Source organism: Antedon bifida, chromosome 6 (assembly GCF_963402885.1).
Source record: "Antedon bifida chromosome 6, ecAntBifi1.1, whole genome shotgun sequence".
Lineage (NCBI taxonomy): Eukaryota > Metazoa > Echinodermata > Crinoidea > Comatulida > Antedonidae > Antedon > Antedon bifida.
This window is the reverse complement of record NC_136231.1, coordinates 10,517,387-10,536,134: the sequence shown is the minus strand read 5'-3', so window position 1 is coordinate 10,536,134 and position 18,748 is coordinate 10,517,387. Positions and strand designations below refer to the sequence as shown.

Genomic DNA, 18,748 nt, shown 5'->3' with positions numbered 1-18,748 from the left:
GTATCTGTTTCCTCACAGCTGCTACGTCTTTCTGCTGACCGTCGGGGATTCCCCTTTTTAAAAAACACGCACACGATACTGTACGATGGTTTTTCCATGGTCAAAATGTAGCGTTTTAAATTTTACTAAAATACCTGCATGTAAAACAATCATATCGGCGATGAATTTTTTTTTTTTTTCTTCATTTTGAAAAGTCATTATAAAATTAAGACACATAACTTGTCAATAAATGCAAAATGATCAATAAGTAGCCTATAACACTCATTGTCTTACAACACTGTTATTGTTTTAACTACTGTAAATCTATACGAAGGCCTACTACACATTTATACATTTATTATATTATCCTAAAAATGAGCTGGTATCCACGCGTAGGTTGAAGAAAGATTCGTAATTGTGGCTCTGGTAACTAATTTTCAAATCATATTAAATTAACATTTTAAACTATAAATCAGGGATAATCTTTTTAGAACTTTCAAACAAGGGACTATATTTCTTTAATGATTTTTAAAAAGCACATCACTCCATTAAAACCTGTAAAATAAAAATTAAAACACAAATTATGTATATAAGTAGGATAAACATTATAATGTATACGACATTTAGCGCGACCAAAGTAACAACGCAATCGATATCAAACGCAACCGACTACAGCGTACTACTAGCGGCGGCGCTTCATAATCATACCGAAATAAAACCGTGGGCGACTTTGCGATGGGGCGACTTTGCGTTGGGGCGACTTTGCGTTGGGGCGACTTTGTAATGGGGCGACTTTGCGATGGGGCGACTGTGCCGGGGCGACTTTGTTTTGGGGCGACTTTGCGATGGGGCGACTTTGTATTGGGCGACTTTGTATGAGGCGACTTTGCGATGGGGCGACTTGACTGGATAATGTTATTATCAGAGCATGCAGCGGAGTGGAGTGTGTTGGAGCATTCAGAGTATGGAACGCCATCGCTGCCTCCGGCAGCAAACGTTAATTCCATTCGGCTCTTTTAGCATTACGTTCGGCTCTTTTAGCATTCGGCGCATTTTTATTCGGCCCATTTACCATTACGTTCGGCTCTTTTAGCATTCGGCGCATTTCTATTCGGCCCATTTACCATTACGTTCGGCTCTTTCAGCATTCGGCTCTTTTTTATTCGGCCCATTTAACATTACGTTCGGCTCTTTTTTATTCGGCCCTTTTTTATTCGGCCCATTTACCATTACGTTCGGCTCTTTTTTATTCGGCCCTTTTTTATTCGGCTCTTTCTGCATTACGTTCGGCTCGTTTTTAAATCGGCCTTTTTTTATACGGCGCAATTAAATTCTAACCTTTGACATGGAGTCAAACGGAAGAAAATCAACGGCTGGAAATGAGTCTATGAAAAGTTTACAAAACATACAGCCTGCTGCCTGCATGCTGCAGAGTGTTTGGTTCACTAATATCTCGAATAGTTGGGTTGGAATTGGTTGAATTAAATGAATTTAAAGGCTATTTCAATATGACGAATCATTTTATTGACATGATTAATGTGTTAGAGAACTTGCAATTGTCCCACCTTATTGACCATTTTGAGAGAGAAGGTTTGATTTATTGCCAAGAGGCTAGCTAGCTAGGCCTACTACTAGTACTAGCCTATAGGGTAGTTTATACTAGGCTAGGCCTACTAGCCTAGGCCTAGGCCTCCTACCTAGGCTAGTAGTAGAGTATCAATCAAAATATTACTATAATTTCGATAGGCCTAGGCTAGACTAGAGTGGTAGTATTGGTTTAGTAGTAGTTAGGCTAGGTAGGCTAGCCCAAACAATCCTAACACAATAGGGCTAGACCTAGCCTATTTATTACGCTTTGACAAATTTCGACCAATCTCGCTTACATGTATCCTAGCTAAGGTAGCTGAGGGCTTCATTAAAAAATGGCTCTTAACAGATATCGAGAAAAATCTTGATAACAACCAATATGGTTGCCATAAACACTTTTCTACAACCCATAATTTGGTTGATCTACTAAATGTGTTCTATGAAGGTAGTAACATTCCCAAATCTGTTGGTCAGTTAGTTTTAACTGACTTTAGTAAAGCATTCGATTGTGTTGACCACACAATAGCAGTTTCTAAATTAGTAACACTTGGCTGTAGACCTGAAATTGTACCGTGGTTAATTAGCTTTTTGTCAAACAGAACCCAACAAGTACGCTATAAATCCACATTATCAATGAGTGTTAATCTAACATGTGGCGTCCCTCAAGGCACACTCCTTGGGCCTATGATCTTTCTTGCTCTAATTAATGATGCCATGCAAGACTCGCCATGTAAAACTTGGAAATATGTAGATGATTTGTGCATAGGACAGATAGTAAAAAAGGATGAAATTTCCTCAATTCAGAATGATGTTGCTTTACTGAATGTATGGTCTAATGAAAACAAACTAAAACTTAACCCAACTAAATGTAAAACTATGTTAACTTTCAAAGAAATCAATATGAACATGAACCCCTTTTGATTGGTAATGCTACAATTGAAATCGTTAATGAAACTAAGTTACTAGGTATATGGATACAAGCTATAACCTCAAATGGGACCGTAATGTTAAAGAAATTGTATCCAAAGCCAGCAGACGTCTGCATATATTGTGTAGATTAAGAAAGTTCAATCTTCCGAAATTTGATCTTGTAGATGTATTTAAGAGTTACATAAGACCAAGTGTTGAATATGCTGTCCCAGTATGGCATTCTAGTCTCACTAAGAAACAAAGTGATATGATAGAATCTGTCCAAAAAAGGGCTTGCAGAATAATATTGTGTAATGACTACATATGTTATGACCAAGCACTCAATGATCTTTCTTTAGACACTTTATCTGATAGAAGGCGTAATCTATGCTATAAGTTTGCTCTGAATTGTTCAAAAAGTATTCATTTTGGAAAATGGTTTCCAGTGAAGAATGTAAGTAACATGAAACTAAGACATGTAAAGTATCAACAACCCAAATGCAGAGTTGAAAGATATAGAAAAAGTGCAATACCATACCTTATCTCGCTTCTAAATGAATAATCATTATATATCACCCAGTACAGCTATGCGATTCTTATTGGTCCTTTTAGGTGTTTTTTTTTTCTATTTTAATATTTTAATGCTAAACTTGTTGAATGTTCCTGTATTGTATTTCTTGTGTAAATTGCCTCCTTTTTTATATATAATTATTATTGGTTTTATACTTTTATTTAAATTTTAATATTGAGAAAATGTAAATATCTTTGTAATTCAGCTAAGGCTGCGATGATGATAGTGAAATAAATGAAATGAAAAAATTCCTATAGGACTATTATTACTACTCTAGGTCTAGCCTAGGCCTACTCTGCTAGGTAGGCCTAGACTAATTCTGTTTGAGCACTTTTGTTTTAGCCTAGCCATACAGCCGAAGGCTAGATGGCAAACTGCAATGTTATCGCAGTTCAAGAAGTGCCAAGATGGCGGCTGCAATTGACCAATCAGATATGCCCTACGCAGTATGCACTGCTATAGTTATATGCCTGTGTTGAGCCTATTCGTGAGAACGATACGCAACACAGCGTGTTAAGTGTATCATTTTATTCTAGGCTTAGGTACATGTTCAGTCAGATTTCAGCCTGCCACACACTCATGTCAACGTATGAGACGCTGATATAATTGCAAGCTAGATTTTATTTTATGATTGAGTCCCTTCTTCCTAGGCCAAATCAATATTGGTATAAGTGTTTTATAATGATTGAACTGATTTATTGATTGATTAACCATAAATCAGTAATGAATTAAATTGTTTTTAACATCATGAAAATGAGGATGTTAAAACAAAAGAACAAAGTGGATTATTGTACACAAAAAGCCTAACAATAGTACTCATTATTAATAATGATAATTAAAAAACAGGCTTAATTTATAATATTAAAATCACAAATGAAACCCTGTAGTTTTCAATATAATACCTTTTTTGAATGATATATATATTATGACTAATTTTGTAATACCGGACCATATTTGGCGGTCAAAAACAGTCCTACTGCCCAGACCGATTTTATCCAGGCCGGACTAGTTTTGGCAGTTAAAAAAGGTCTGGCCGGACAGGTTTTGAAAGCCAAAACTGACCATATTTAACTATTATTTATTTAAATTAAAGTATATGTTTAACAAATAACAGTATGATGAAAAAAATCATAGAGAATGTATTGAATAAATATTTATTATTTCTTATTTAATATAGATCACTACTGATGTAGTAGAACTTCTGAGTGTCACAGATTTTCAGCTTGTTGGTGTGTATGATGTGGCTACAGTAACAGCAATAAAAGATGAATGTACAAATTCAAGTTTGTTAAATAAAGGGAAAGCTAATACATATGTCATCAAAAAAGAAGTATTGGAAAGCCTTATTTGTGAAGGCTTCAAGTGTTCTGAAATTGCTGCTATACTGTGTGTTAGTGTTCGTACAGTATTCAGACGACTACAGATGTATTTTTGAACCAATCCTGAGTTTTCTTCAATGTTCTAAAAACAATACAAATTTAAAATGAATAAAAATAATTTATCACAATCTGTAAATGTAGCAATTGAAGCTAAAACAATAAAACAATTGAATGATATACTATCCATAATATCTCAGTATGAATAAAAACTATTAAGCTATTTTACTTACAGACTCTGCTTCCATACTTAAGGCATTTTGAATTGCCCGTAAGTAAATTCGGCCTTGTCCTAACTTATCTCTGATGTTTAAAGGGGTATAACTTCCCTTCAGAGGTAAAAGTTTTCTCTCATTCCCAAAGCAGGGCATGATTTCAAATCCCCCTGCATTTTTCAGCTTGGGGAAGCTGGCGAATAAAACTGTTTCGAATTCTTCCGGGGTTGCATTTATATCAGGCACGGTAACATTTTTTTCCCCAAGTCCGGCCTCTGCCAGCATCTGCTTTCTACATGCTTTAGGTGTTGCATCTGTATCTGGCTCAGCCAGGCAAACCACCTTCCTTGTCCATGATGATATTTTTTGTTTTTTTTTGTTTTTTTGCATATGGCTTAGTTTTGCCTACTGGCAAAAATCTGGACAAAATGGATCCTATTAAAAAACAGAAATAGATAAATAGATAACAGTATTTGAAGCCAATAATACAAAATTGATCGTTACACACACACACAAAATTCATACTGTAAATTGCTAAATTAATACAAAAATACACATGAAAACAAAGGTCATGAAGGATAACATGTGTCGATGGTCATCAAAATAAGTTTTAAAATGAACAAGATCAAAAGGATATGTTCACAAGTAAATAAGGCAGAATACATCAATAGAAGTTTGATAAAGAAAAATCGGTTATGACATAGCTCCATCGTAAGCCAATTCGATGGCTGAACGGTTGATTATGCTCCTTTAGTGTTCATGGTCCCAGGTTCGAAACCCAGCGATGCCTAAATTTTTTCTTTTTTTTTTATAACGCTCCATCTTCTTTCTTGACCATTCACCATTTGGAGGGAGGGACGGTTTTAGGGGATTCCATTTACAATTTATTGTGTAGATAGCCATGGTGTCAAGTAAAAGGGGTAAAAAAGGGGTTAAGTACATAGAGATTGCAATTATAGGACTTATACCTGTCTGTCTACAGTTGGCTCGTAGACGCTGACGGCTCCGAGAGTTGCAACCCCCAGACTTGTTAGCTGTGCGTCCGTCAAAGCACCAACTTCATCACTTGTAATCTGAAATGATAATAAGAGTCTGAAATTGTACACACTATAACAACCTTGCATGCAAAAATACAGGGCTTTGGCTTTGAATTGGCCTATTTTGTTCCTACTTAAAGATTAAAAATATAAAGATTATTATTCACTTATTTCTTAATTATATCTATTTTTTTAAAACTTAATTTTATATAGTTTTATTATATAGTGGATAACTAGGCCTATCAATTATGTGACATTACAAAAAATTGCATATTTATTAAACAAAAAGTAAGATTATTAAGAATTATTTTTTTTCAGGGTGAACAATACATTCAAAAGTTTTTTTTTTATAAATAAAATAAATAAGCCAAATCAATATACAGTAATTAATAATTATTAACTAGGGCCTAGGCCTAGTAAAAAATATTATATGCCTAGCCTAGGTAGGCCTCTTCTATATTAGACTGTTAGTACTTATGGTAGGCGGCCCTGGTTAGTACTAGGCCTAGTAGCCTGGACCTAGAAACTAGGGCTGCCTACTAAGCGCCAATAAGGTTGATGTTTATATGCCACAACTCTACAGATCACACATAGACCGATGTAATGCGAATAATGTATTTTAATAACAATCAATAACTCAATACAACAACAAGGAAATCAAAGCCACAAAGCACGAGCAACTCTAGCCCATGAGGGCGCACTGGCGTGACTACTTTTCTTTCCTCTTCTTTCTTAATCAGCTTTAATCTAAAACAATATCCTTTAAAGCAAAACATGAGAAAAGCAAAACATATGGGAACCGGCATCACAAATCAAAGCAAAAAATAAAATCATGTTATTCTGAGTGAAACTATTTTAAAAAATAAAATATCGTGCAAGATCGTAAAACCACTAGTCCATAATAAATTCAGCAAATCGGTGTGGTAGGTGGTGAGAGCGTTGAGGTCTTGAACAAGACTGAGAAGTTGGTTCATCGCGAATCTGGTAGGGCGGATCAGAATCATGAACATCTTCAAGGACGGTGTTTGTGGCACCGTCGACAAGCGGAGAAGATATCTCAACAGGAATGACAGGCTGAACAGGGGCAACCACGGTAGGTCCAAATGTATTATCCTCATTGTCCGATCCCTCACTCTGGTACTTTCGTGAGGTAAGTGTACTAGGAGCAAGTATAGAGCTAGGAACTTTAAAGCATTCGGATCGCTTAACACGGTACGATGTGTTTCGTAACTGGGTTCCACTGAACTTGCGAACGCAACACCATGTACCATCAACAGATACGACAAGGTATCTCTTACGAGCGTTAGACTTGTTAAGATCTGCATACAGGTATACAAGATCACCCACCTCCACAAGAGTTGCAGGAGCAAGTTCACGAGTGGGAGCTTTTGAAATTCGACTGTATTTGTGATTAGAGGTGCGTGATGAGTGCTGTTCGCGGATAAGCTCGAGGTCAGAGAGTGGGATCTGTTCGTGGGAAAACTGGTCACGCTGGGTCCACATCTCACGAGCGGATAAACCACGGGAGCGAATGCGTGAGTTGAGTTGTGCGGTTGCACGAGCGAGTGCAATAGGCGAGATAAAACCAGCGTCAGGATCCAAACGAAGTAGCTCATCTTCCAGTTCTTGAATAGCCTTCTCGGCAACTGGATTTTTATTAACATTTTTAAGTCGGCCTATTTCAATACAGATGCGTTCCTGCTTGAGTAATGAGTCATTAACAAGTGCTTGGAATCCGGGTGCCCCGTCGGCACGGATAATGGCGTGGGGACCATCAAGGGGACGGAGCTCAACGCACATTCGGATAAGAGCGTCACGAAGTGAGTTACGCTGTTCGTTGTCAAGAAAACAAGCGACTGTGAATGACGTTACCGCTTCTCTTACAATCAGAATGAATTGACGATTGCGCTTCATGACATCTGCAGCGAATGTAACACCCACAGTTTCCGGTGGGTCGCCAGTAGACTGATCGATAGAGGCCTTAGGAATTCGGCGAAGGGTGGCGCATTGGTGGCAAGATGAGGTGGTGACTTCGATCGATTTATCCATGTCGAGGGCATAAAAATATCGATGTGCCATTTGTTTGAGTTGGTGACAAGTCGGGTGGTCTAATCGGATGTGTAAGGCAGTAAGCAGGCCATGCAAAAACGGGCGTGGAACAATAATTCTTTCTCGTGGAGGAGCAAGTGGCTCATGAACGAGAGACACGAGAAGGTTGTCTTTGCTAAGTGATGCGACAGCGAGGTAGCGTTTGACATCTCTCTTATCGGTAACCTTTTTAGAAGGACGCGTACCTTGGATTAAGTGGGCGTGTACCCTACGTAAATCAGGGCATTCAGATTGTAGTGAAAGCCATGCGGACCTACTTGTGAAGGGCAGCTTGGATTGACCTGTGATGAAATCGTGTGAAGCGATTCTGAGTACAACTGATTCCTCAGAGCGCTGAACAAAGGAACATACCTGGCAATTGGCATCAATGCATTCAGGAGCATTGCGGCTTGCAAAGTCTGAGGGAACATTCGCGGAACCAGCTAGGTGTCGAACGGAAACCTGGTATCGGCTAGCGGAGGACAGGAAAGTTGATACTCTGGGGCTCACAGAAAATTCACCCCGGCAAAGCTTTTCAAAAGCCTGCACGCACGGTTTACTGTCAGTTAAAACACAAGCTCGTTTAGTAGATTGAACAACATATGGACTAAAATGCTTAACTGCGACAGCGATTGCCAGGGCTTCGATCTCACACGGGAGCCACGTAAGCTGTCGAGCTCTAAGTTTTGCACTAAAGAATCCGGAGATCCGCAGACTATCGTCTCGTCTAATGTATAGTGTTGCCCCAATTCCGTGTCTTTTTACTGAACCATCAGTGACTATCCAAAGCTGGTCATCTGGATGGGGTAACGTGATTGTTTGGCTGGTTGTGAGCAACTTTTGAGCAGTCTGAAAATCTTCACAAAGGGCATCACACCACGTGATTTTGTCTTGGGACTGTCGGCCAGCCACAGCATCGTCTAAAGGTGTGAGGATGGAAGCGCAGTTGGGGATAACCCGTGCGAGCACTTTATACGCCCCAATGAATGATCGGAGGCCCTTTACAGTCTTAGGGGGAGAACACGTAGCGAGCGTCGAAATACGATGTGGATTGGCTCTTAACGTGCCAAGGGACCATGTCCACCCGAGTATAGTGGTAGTTTTTGGGCAGATAAATGTTTTACTTGCTGAGAGACTGAGGCCGCATCTATAAAGTTCGGACAGCAGTCGGCTGCGCAGTAGAGGTCGTCTGCAATCTTGGCAATGACGCCTTCAGAGAGAAGCTCTCCCAAGACGCGGCAGGTTAGTTCCTCCAGCGCTGTTTCAGATCCCGGCATTCCCATAGCAGACCTGGCGTATACACGGATTCCTCTGAAGGGCGTGGCCACTCCGCAGTACTTCATCGATTCGCGTGAAAGCGGTATCTGATAAAATGCCTTAGTGAGGTCTGTAGAGATAATGTACTTCCACCTAGCGATATGACGAAGTACAGAGTTGACGTCGGGCATTAGTGAAGGCTGAGGTTTCGCGTATCGACCGACATCCGCAAAGGCGGTTACAAGGCGGAATCCTCCGCTGTCTTTCTTTACTAAGAATGATGGGTTTAAATATTCTACTTGAATACCCGCATCTTCAGGTCGCACAAAAACACCCATCTTCTCTAAGTCGTCGAACTTCTCTTGAAGCTCAACAAGTTTGTCTCGCGAATACTGTGGAAGTCTGCCTTTTCGCTGTGGTGGCTGTACAGGGCCCATATTAACGACGGCTTGGAAGGGACCGGCTGCGCCATTATAGCATTTGATATGCGGATCAAAAACAACATCGAACTCTTCGTTAAGAGATTTAAATCTTTGTCGGATTGTAGGGGGAATGATACGATCAGGGTCAAGGTGAATTTGCAATGAATGTAGTGTCGATTGTGTGGGGCGTGGTAATGAACTGGTTTTCACAGGAGGTTTACAAGTGTGGTCATTGGTATTACAATCGTCCGGGACAAAGACAGGGCGTATCTGACAGAAGTGTTCGTTTCGTTTAAGAACCTGAGGTAATGATGTGTTATTTTCAATGCGAATTTTTCCGTCAATGCTGTGAATAGTACCATACTCTGGCCAGGTAGGAGGTCGATGAGTATAGCTGCGAGGTTCAAGGGCGAGCTCATTATCATGAGTCGAAACACCTTCTGGGATTTGTAACTCTATGAAGTCACCGGGCCACAGAGTAGTTAAGCTGCTAGGAGCGCGTAATACTTGAGCGCGACGAATGGCAGGGGTCTTAGTAGTGTCCTTAGAACCGTACGTATAAGAAGAAGTGTTCCCTATGACTACTTGACGTTTCGCTGGACGAATGGCGATGTCATTGTTTTCCATAAAGGGTGTGCCTGCCAGAATGTCCACATCGAGTCGTTCGACTACGAGGCCGTCAAAAAGAAGTTCAATATGGTCGCGGGAAAATGTAATTGTTGTCTCGCCGACAACCTTTAATGGAGATGAGCCATCTGCTTGGTGGGCTGATTGAGATGATTCTCTAATTTCGGCCGATAGGGCTGTCGCTGCGGCAAGGGAGATCATATTACCGGTGGCACCACTGTCGATAGTAATACGTGCCGTGTGGTGATTGTGGAAAACGTCGAGATAGGGCGACTGTCTGATCTGCACGCGTAGTGCAGCCTGTTCTGTCTGGTTATCTGCTAAACTGGCGTCATCGCTAACGTCAGTCTCCTCGATACCTTCAATGATTCCGATGACCTGTCTAGCCCTGACCATGTACTTCCGGTCCTGTTCAGGTAAGTGAATGCATCCACTGAGAAAGTGGGTGTCATGCTTTCGACCAGCCTGTTTGCAAAGAGGACAAGACTTTAGCTGTCGACGAATATGACTAGTAGTATTACGAGACGTGCGAGAAGCGCGTTGATAGTTGACCGTGGGAGGTGTTGCGAAAGTACGCATTGCGCGTGTGTCTTCTGTAGCATGCAATTCATCGAGAAGGGAATCCATCGCTTGCGAAATTTCGGGCTTTATTGTCGCCAGGGTACGATCTCGCAGATCAGTTCCATATCGTTGCTTGACTAGACGCGGGAGGTCTTTATGGATAAGGGATAACCAGGTTAACACAATAAAGTTCTCCACAGTAGGTGTCATTTCTTCATCCTCTGTGATCGCGACGCCGTGATGATTAATTCCGCCTCCAGTGCGTAGCAAATTATCGTCAGCAAATGCCAATAGTCGTTGATACAAATCTTCTGGACGTTCACCAGCCTCGAGGTGAATAGTGGCAAAGTCTAAGAAGTGACCTCCGGTCGTTTGGAAACCATAGTGAAGTCGGATGGCCTGCCAGATATGCGAGATGGACGTGGAGTTTTTAACAATTGTGCTTCGAGAAATAACAGGACAGAAGTTTGCGATCTGGCCTAGCATGAGCTCGAGCATGTGTACCTTTTGCTGAGCAGTACGTCGACGTGCTCTAGGGACAGTGTCATCATCGTCCTCAAATAGGCGGAGTGGAGATGCTCTGGTTTTGGGGCCCCATTGTGTGCCTTCCATCAAGAATGGAGCAAAATTTTCATCCAACGAAAGTGTATAAATAATGTTCTGCCGCCATGACTCAAATGAGTTTATTGTTTCAGTTTTGGTTAAGCTCCACTGTTTAGGAGCTCTGTTAACGTTCGCCATCCTACCAGCTATATGTGCTGGCTGGTCGTACGCCTCTGTGCGTTAGTGCGATCTCGTAGATAATGGTATGGATGGGCCTAGGCTAGGCCTAAGTTCAACAACTAATAACTCACTGGTTTTAAGCGGAAGGTCCGAATATCTTGGGCTGCCACCACGCCAATAAGGTTGATGTTTATATGCCACAACTCTACAGATCACACATAGACCGATGTAATGCGAATAATGTATTTTAATAACAATCAATAACTCAATACAACAACAAGGAAATCAAAGCCACAAAGCACGAGCAACTCTAGCCCATGAGGGCGCACTGGCGAAGTATTAACTATAGTTATTATTATAGTAATTATTATTAGGCATACTTTATATTAACAAACTAGTCTAGCTAGTCAATCTCCATAAAATGGCCATGACTGTTTAGATTGCATCTCATTAGTTTTTCTGTATCACGTGTATCTACTGTTTTGTGTGTGTTACTACTGTGTGACGTGGGTTATCAGGATATTTCACTTTAAGTTTAGGCCTCCTACCTATCCATACCATTATTACAGATCTAGCCTAGGCCTAGCTTAGACCTAGTGTCAGACTAACATTTAATAATAATAATTTACCCTTTCTCTCTCAAAATTTGTTAAAAGATGACTTAAATTTAGGTTATTCAACACATCTTTAATCGATTGGCTACTCATGGTTGGCGCCATGATGATGAAATGTTTGTAAACTTTTCATAGACTCATTTCCAGCCGTTGATTTTCTTCCATTTGACCCCATGTCAAAGGTTAGAATTTAATTGCGCCGTATAAAAAAAGGCCGATTTAAAACGAGCCGAACGTAATGCAGAAAGAGCCGAATAAAAAAGGGCCGAATAAAAAAGAGCCGAACGTAATGGTAAATGGGCCGAATAAAAAAGAGCCGAATGCTGAAAGAGCCGAACGTAATGGTAAATGGGCCGAATAGAAATGCGCCGAATGCTGAAAGAGCCGAACGTAATGTTAAATGAGCCGAATAGAAATGCGCCAAATGCTAAAAGAGCCGAACGTAATGGTAAATGGGCCGAATAGAAATGCGCCGAATGCTAAAAGAGCCGAACGTAATGCTAAAAGAGCCGAATAGAATTAACGTTTGCTGCTGGAGGCAGTGATGGCGTTCCATATCAGAGAGCGTCATTCTGACGATGGAGCATTTCTCTCTACGGAGCGCCATTTATGCCTTTATTTACTTCCGAAATAGAAATAGTACTACGGTAACTGATCCAGTGGACCAAAGTTATGTTAATACACTGTGCTCAAGTGGACCCAATTGGCGCCAGTGAGCACAGTAATATGAAATAAAAATGAGTCACTGAATTTTAATATCTTTTCGTATGTTAATAGACTGTACTCAATGTACCCAATTTGGCACCAGTGGAGCACAGTGATATAACAAAGAAATAAAGTTAATACATTTTAATATTTGTTCGTATGTTAATATAAGCATGCATAGAATATTTATTGAAAGTCTAGCTTCAAATATTGTTTAATATTTATTATTTATATTTTTTCTTCAAGGTTAAATAATAATCATTTTTAATTTGTGAAACATTGTGCTCAAGTGGACCCAAATTGGCACGAGTGGAGCACAGTGATATTAAGTTGAAATAAACTCACTAAGAAATACCTTTTGGTGTGTTAATGCACTGTGCTCAAGTGGACCCGTGTTGGCGTATAGTGGAGCACAGTCAAATAATCACATACAAAAACATCGAAAAAAAAGTACTTCTCGAATTAAAAAAATATTTCAAACTTGGTATATATGTTCAATATCGGTCACTTCATCCGTAATGCAAAGGAAAATTAGTTTCAAGCCACATCAGTGATTTTAATAACAGGAATATTAATATATGTTCATATGTTAATACACTGTGCTCCAGTTGATCCAATTTGGCGCCAGTGGAGCACAGCGAAATAGTCACAAAAAACATCGAGAAAAAATACTTTTGGAGTTAAAAAATATTTCAAACTTGATATAAATCAATATCGGTTACTCCATCCGTAATGCAAAAGAAAAATTAGTTTCAAGCCACATCAGTGATTTTAATAACTTGCTTGAAATTTGAAATATTTTTGAATTCGATAAATATTTGTTCTCGAAGTTGTTGTATGTGACTATTTCCCTGTGCTCCACTGGCGCCAAATTGGATCCATTGGAGCACAGTGTATTAACATACGAAAATTTCTTTTGTAAAAAAAAATACTCCTCGATTTCAATATATATTTCTTGGTATATTTTAAATTTAAGTTGCTGAATTTACATGGAAAAAATCGAATTCCTAACCGATTTTTTATTTTGGTTTTTTTCAAAGTCATTTAGAGTTTCAAAAATGTGTCGGAATTGTATTATCTTAAACAAACGAAAGTTATTAAAATCACTGATTTGGCTTGAAACTATTTTTTCTTTTGCTTTACGGATGGAGTAACCGATATTGAATATATACCAAGTTTGAAATATTTTTGAATTCCAGAAGTATTTTTTCTCGATGTTTTTGTATGTGACTATTTCGCTGTGCTCAACTGGTGCTAAATTGGATACAGTGCAGCACAGTATATTAACATACGAACAATGTGCCAAATTGGGTCCACTTGAGCACAGTGTATTAACATAAGAAAAGATATTAACATTTAGTGATTTTTTTCTATTTTATATCACTGTGCTCACTGGCGTCAAATTGGGTCCACGTGAGCACAGTGTATTAACATACGAAAATATATTAAAATTCAGTAACTTGTTTCTATTTTATATCACTGTGCTCCTCTGGCGCCAAATTGGTTCCACTAGAGCACAGTGTATTAACATACGAAAAGATATTGAAATTCAGTGACTTATTTCTGTATTATATCACTGTGCTCCACTGGCGCCAAATTGGGTCCACTTGAGCACAGTGTATTAACATACGAAAAGATATAAAAATTCAGTGACTTATTTCTATTTCATATTACCGTGCTCACTGGCGCAAATTAGGTCCACTTGAGCACGGTGTATTAACATACGAAAAGGTATTAAAATTAGTGACTTATTTCTATTTTATATCACTGTGCTTCACCGGTGCTAAATTTGGTCCACTGGATCAGTTACAGTAGTACTATTTCTATTTCGGAAGTAAATAATGGCATAAATGGCGCTCCGTAGAAGTAGAGAATGCTCCAGATTTGGCTGTATGGTATAATTTTTCTGCTGCCACCTAGCATAATTTTATTTCCATCGCTGGGCCACAGTTGTGTTGGTGCATGCGAAAAAGATAGTGTAACTTTAATTTTGCTCATCTCTCCTCTGAACACTGAAGGAGGCTTGCTAGCTAGTTGGTACACTGTTATTGGGAAATGGATACTTTAAGGTTTGATGGACGTGTAGCACTCGTTACTGGGGCTGGTGGAGGTAATTTGAGGCCCATAAGGAATTAAGTATTATATGCCCTAGGCCTATCCTATTACTAAAAATAGTACTAAGCAGCAAGCCAGCTACTAAGCAGCAAGCCAGCTACTAAGCTAGCCTAGGCCCAGCAGGGAGGGGGCATAGTAGGATAGGCTAGTAGTACCTGTATTTCGACCACAGACAGTTTCGGCCACAACAGATTTCTATGGAGCGCCATTCACGCATATATTAGACCGTGCTATTGTTTTTGCTATGTTACTGTAGTTATCGCATCGCATGCTTTGTTATATTTTTATGACTATTACTAAAAGTACTGTATTAATTATTATTACAGTTAAAGTGTTATAATTCTTAAAGATGTATTGTCTCCCTGAAAAATAATTAAAAAAAATTTTTTTTGTTGAATATGCCATTTTAATATCACATAATAGTTATTGACTTCGACCAAAAATTGGATCGAAAAAAAAATTATTTACCTGACAAAAACTGGAATTTAAAGCAAAAAGTGGTCAAATTGGCTGCCAGCCAATGGATTTTTGGTTGAATTTAACCATTAACCATGTTATTTTATAAGTGAAAACATTATTTTTTTCCGTTTTTTTTCTACGGAAGTAATTCACTTTATTAAAACTACAAAATAACCTATTCAAAGTCTGATTTAATTAATCTTCATTTTTCATGTTTTTGGGGGACAATACATCTTTCCAAACAGGTGGCTGCTCTCTGGTGGTAGGATTTGTTGTTGCTCTGGCAGGTATCTGGTGGTGTTTAGTAGGACTGGGTGCTGGTCTGTGTTTGACGTCATCGTATAAGGACTTTAGATTTTCTTTCATATCGCATCTGTAGAGAATGCCTATTGGCGGCGCCAGGCTGCATGGATGTGTGCGCTGATTCTGTGACTCAGCCCCGGGGCTAGACCTGCAATGTTGAATCCAGAAGTTTAATAATGGGCGACAATGTCGATGCTGTAATAATAGAGCAAGTTCATGTGGTTGGTGGACGTTACACATAAAGCGTTTAAAACATGCACTCAATCTCAAATATTATTTCGTTATAAAACATAAAAATAGTAGTATTATAATCCGATATGTTGATGCAATTTTACCGTACCTTTAGCAAACGGTAGTTAGGATACGGTACTGTATCTTTAGCAACGGCGTAACTAATTTAGGCCTAGGTCAATCTACAGTATTAATGTGTTCTTTATATAGAAATGAAAAGTTGTACCAAAATATTGTATCGTAATACGCATTTTACCTCGATTAAAGCTTATCGCTAGCCCGCAAAACCAAAAACATCTCGCCGAAGTCATAGGCTGAAAGTCTGGACGTGTACGGTGTTAAATGTACTCCCGTCACTTTGTAACGCGTCAATTCAAATTTAAATTGCGTCATATAAGGCCAAATATTTTTTTTTTAAAAAGGAGGGAGGCGGCATTTGTTATTTTATATTTTTTTGTTAATATTTTTATTTTTGCTATTTTTCCACAAGTTAAGTATTGTATATTGATAATTTTCTCTTAGTATTTCCGCATGGCTGGGTTTTAAAATAAGTGTATTGACTGGGATTTTCTATGGAAATTTTAGAAATAACAAATAAAAAAAAAAAGGAGGCGGCCCCAAAAAAGGAGGCGGCCCCAAAAGAGGAGGCGGCCCCAAAAGAGGAGGCGGCCCCAAAAGAGGAGGCGGTGGGGACGAGAAACATCTAATTTTTATTACTTGGCCTTATTTATGTAATTCTCACAAAGTTAAAATGGAAAATCTATTTATATTAACATATATATAAACAAAGTTTTAAGTGTAATGGTAAGTTAATTAATCTGGGATTAATGTAAAAATCTAAACGTTAAATAAGGTTAACTATTGTAGAACTACTCTACGAGTTTTAACAGGCTCCGTCATGGGTTACAATTTGTATTGTTCAATTACTGTTACAGGACTTGGTAGAGAATATGCCCTTTTGTTTGCTGAAAGAGGTGCTGCTATTGTTGGTATGTACTGTTATTACATTCAAATCATTTTTTTACATGATCAATAGACGTTATAGATTTAGGATCTGTATCTTACTTTATTTTCTTGTTTTAGTGAATGACCTTGGAGGAGACATTAAAGGTGGAGGGAAAAGTCAACGAGCAGCTGATAAGGTTGTAAATGAAATTAGAGCTAAAGGTGGCAAAGCTGTAGCAAATTATGGTAAATAACTGTACTTGCACTTATTTACTTATATGACCATGTCAGTATAAAAGGGTAGTGAAGTTGACATCTCAGATTGCTGCTGACAACCTGCATTCTTTGAGAAAGAAGACAGCAGTTAAGTTTATAAATCTGTTTGCATACAGGGTATCAAATATTCATTATGTGTTGTCTGATAATAATAATAATTGAAATAAATCCTGATCCATCTTCGATAGCCTATATCAGAACACTGGGATGTTTTCTCTTTCGTTATAAACCATCACATTCAACATCATGCATCTCATTTTATGTGTGATCGATTTTCTCTCAAATGTTTGTATGTACTTGCTCAAACAATTATCTCAGGGGTTACCACCATATTCATTTTGATGACATCAGCACATTTTCACTAATTTGAGGTATTCAGAATTAAAGATGACCTTCATGTTACTTATTATGAAAGCTGTTGAATTGTAGTAGATATGAATTCATGTGAACATTGTACGTATAGGATGTTGTGATGTCATCAGATGGCCAGATGATTTCACATGATGATGATGTAACTTTTTGCGCTCATATTTTAATGTATGTGCATGTTGCATTTGCATCAGGGAAAATGATCACCCATAAAGTGACAAATTAAAATCTAGTTACATATGTAACTCTCTTTATATAAATGACACAGACTGTTGTTCAATTCTCTCAATGGTACACAGAGAGTGATTAAGTTGTATTAGTTCAAGTTATTCCCTAATTGTGTTACTCATCAAAAAGTGTTAATTACAGAATATACATGACTATTTAAGGAGTAGTCCATTGACTTATCAGTTTAGTGACCCTACTTGTCCCCTCCCAAGAGCTGGTATATCCATTAAGGTCACACCCGATTGAAATTATTAGATACCAATTCCATAAAATAAGGCACTTAATTATTAGGAGTTGACACCTTATTGGTTACAGCCCAGGTCTATAGTTTACACTACAAGTATGGTCAACCACATGAATTCCAGGAAAGTTAGTGACCTACAGTACTACACATATATAATAAAATCCAGTATTAGTATTTTAACATGTTATAAATATAAAGTATTTGGTTGAATTTAGAATGTCTATGTCTAGTTTCAAATCAGTTTCAATACCCTCATATCTATTACGTGTGAAAAGGTACAGGTACCTCCCTTTAGACTTTGTCGGTCCTTAGATACTGAGCCCAGTTTGTTTATAAGAGATTTGTGATGTTTGTTCAGAGAATTAGTTCAACTTTCAAAAGATTGACTTTGATAGTGAGGTAAGGGAATGATTACATGATAAAAATAGATCATACAGTATATTCTTCTATTTAGTGTTTGCTAAATATTTAATAAAATGTATGGAACCCTTGCATTCTGAAATATTTTGAGCAATATTTAGTATTGTAAAGTGCAAATCCAAATTTGATTATTAATTTGTATTTATTTATTCAAAACATTCCAACAGGAACAATGTTCCCACTTACAGGTGATATTATATAAAATATAAAATATATATGTATATACTTGAAAGATTTAAAACACCCACCACCCACAAGTTTACGGGAAACATAGCAATGTACATGGTGTTTAAACATACTTAAAGAATCATAAAACAAATCAACTTCAGGGCAATTAGCAACAAAATCATTATACATGGAAGACAAACGAAAAATAAAACCATTTTTACAAACATTAACACGACCAAACGAAACATAAAACAGATCATGTTGACGGAGACAGCGACTTGGAACTTTAACTTTTGCTGATCAGAAATGTAAGGAGCAA

The 18,748-nt window shown here is 38.3% G+C and overlaps 2 protein-coding genes across 7 annotated transcripts in view; one reads left to right on the top strand and one right to left on the bottom strand.

The window, feature by feature from the left end:
- Positions 1-18,748, top strand: part of LOC144845548 (peroxisomal multifunctional enzyme type 2-like) — a 254,730-nt gene that overhangs the window by 201,032 nt on the left and 34,950 nt on the right. For 2 of the 3 annotated variants that reach the window (XM_078702959.1, XM_078702961.1), the window contains exons 1-3: positions 14,636-14,781; positions 16,715-16,768; positions 16,863-16,970. In XM_078702959.1, the coding sequence (XP_078559085.1) occupies positions 14,727-14,781; positions 16,715-16,768; positions 16,863-16,970 (217 nt within the window). In that variant the 5' untranslated portion in view covers positions 14,636-14,726. Of the gene's footprint in view, positions 1-14,635; positions 14,782-16,564; positions 16,769-16,862; positions 16,971-18,748 lie in introns of those variants that run through there. The other variant, XM_078702960.1, reaches the window with a different exon arrangement.
- On the bottom strand, positions 3,661-12,517 carry LOC144845559 (uncharacterized). 4 transcript variants are annotated; one of them, XM_078702974.1, is made up of 4 exons: positions 11,982-12,517; positions 5,606-5,710; positions 4,656-5,072; positions 3,661-4,507 (listed from the first exon to the last, which is right to left on the bottom strand). In XM_078702974.1, exons 3-4 carry the CDS (start codon positions 5,025-5,027, stop codon positions 4,265-4,267), a joined length of 615 nt encoding a protein of 204 aa, XP_078559100.1. In that variant the 5' UTR covers positions 5,028-5,072; positions 5,606-5,710; positions 11,982-12,517; the 3' UTR covers positions 3,661-4,264. The 4 variants fall into 3 exon arrangements, with proteins under 4 accessions (XP_078559100.1, XP_078559103.1, XP_078559102.1 ...); XM_078702976.1 differs by lacking the exon at positions 11,982-12,517 and adding an exon at positions 6,149-6,263; XM_078702975.1 differs by lacking the exon at positions 11,982-12,517 and having other exon boundaries at positions 5,606-6,087.

What these genes read in the sequence shown, in the direction of transcription:
- LOC144845559 (XM_078702974.1), bottom strand. Translation starts at nt 5,027, where the DNA reads ATGCAAAAAAACAAAAAAAAACAAAAAATATCATCATGGACAAGGAAG. An exon ending in TAAGTATGGAAGCAGAGTCT is followed by an intron (nt 4,508 to 4,655) that starts GTAAGTAAAATA and finishes TATTGTTTTTAG; the next exon opens with AACATTGAAGAAAACTCAGG.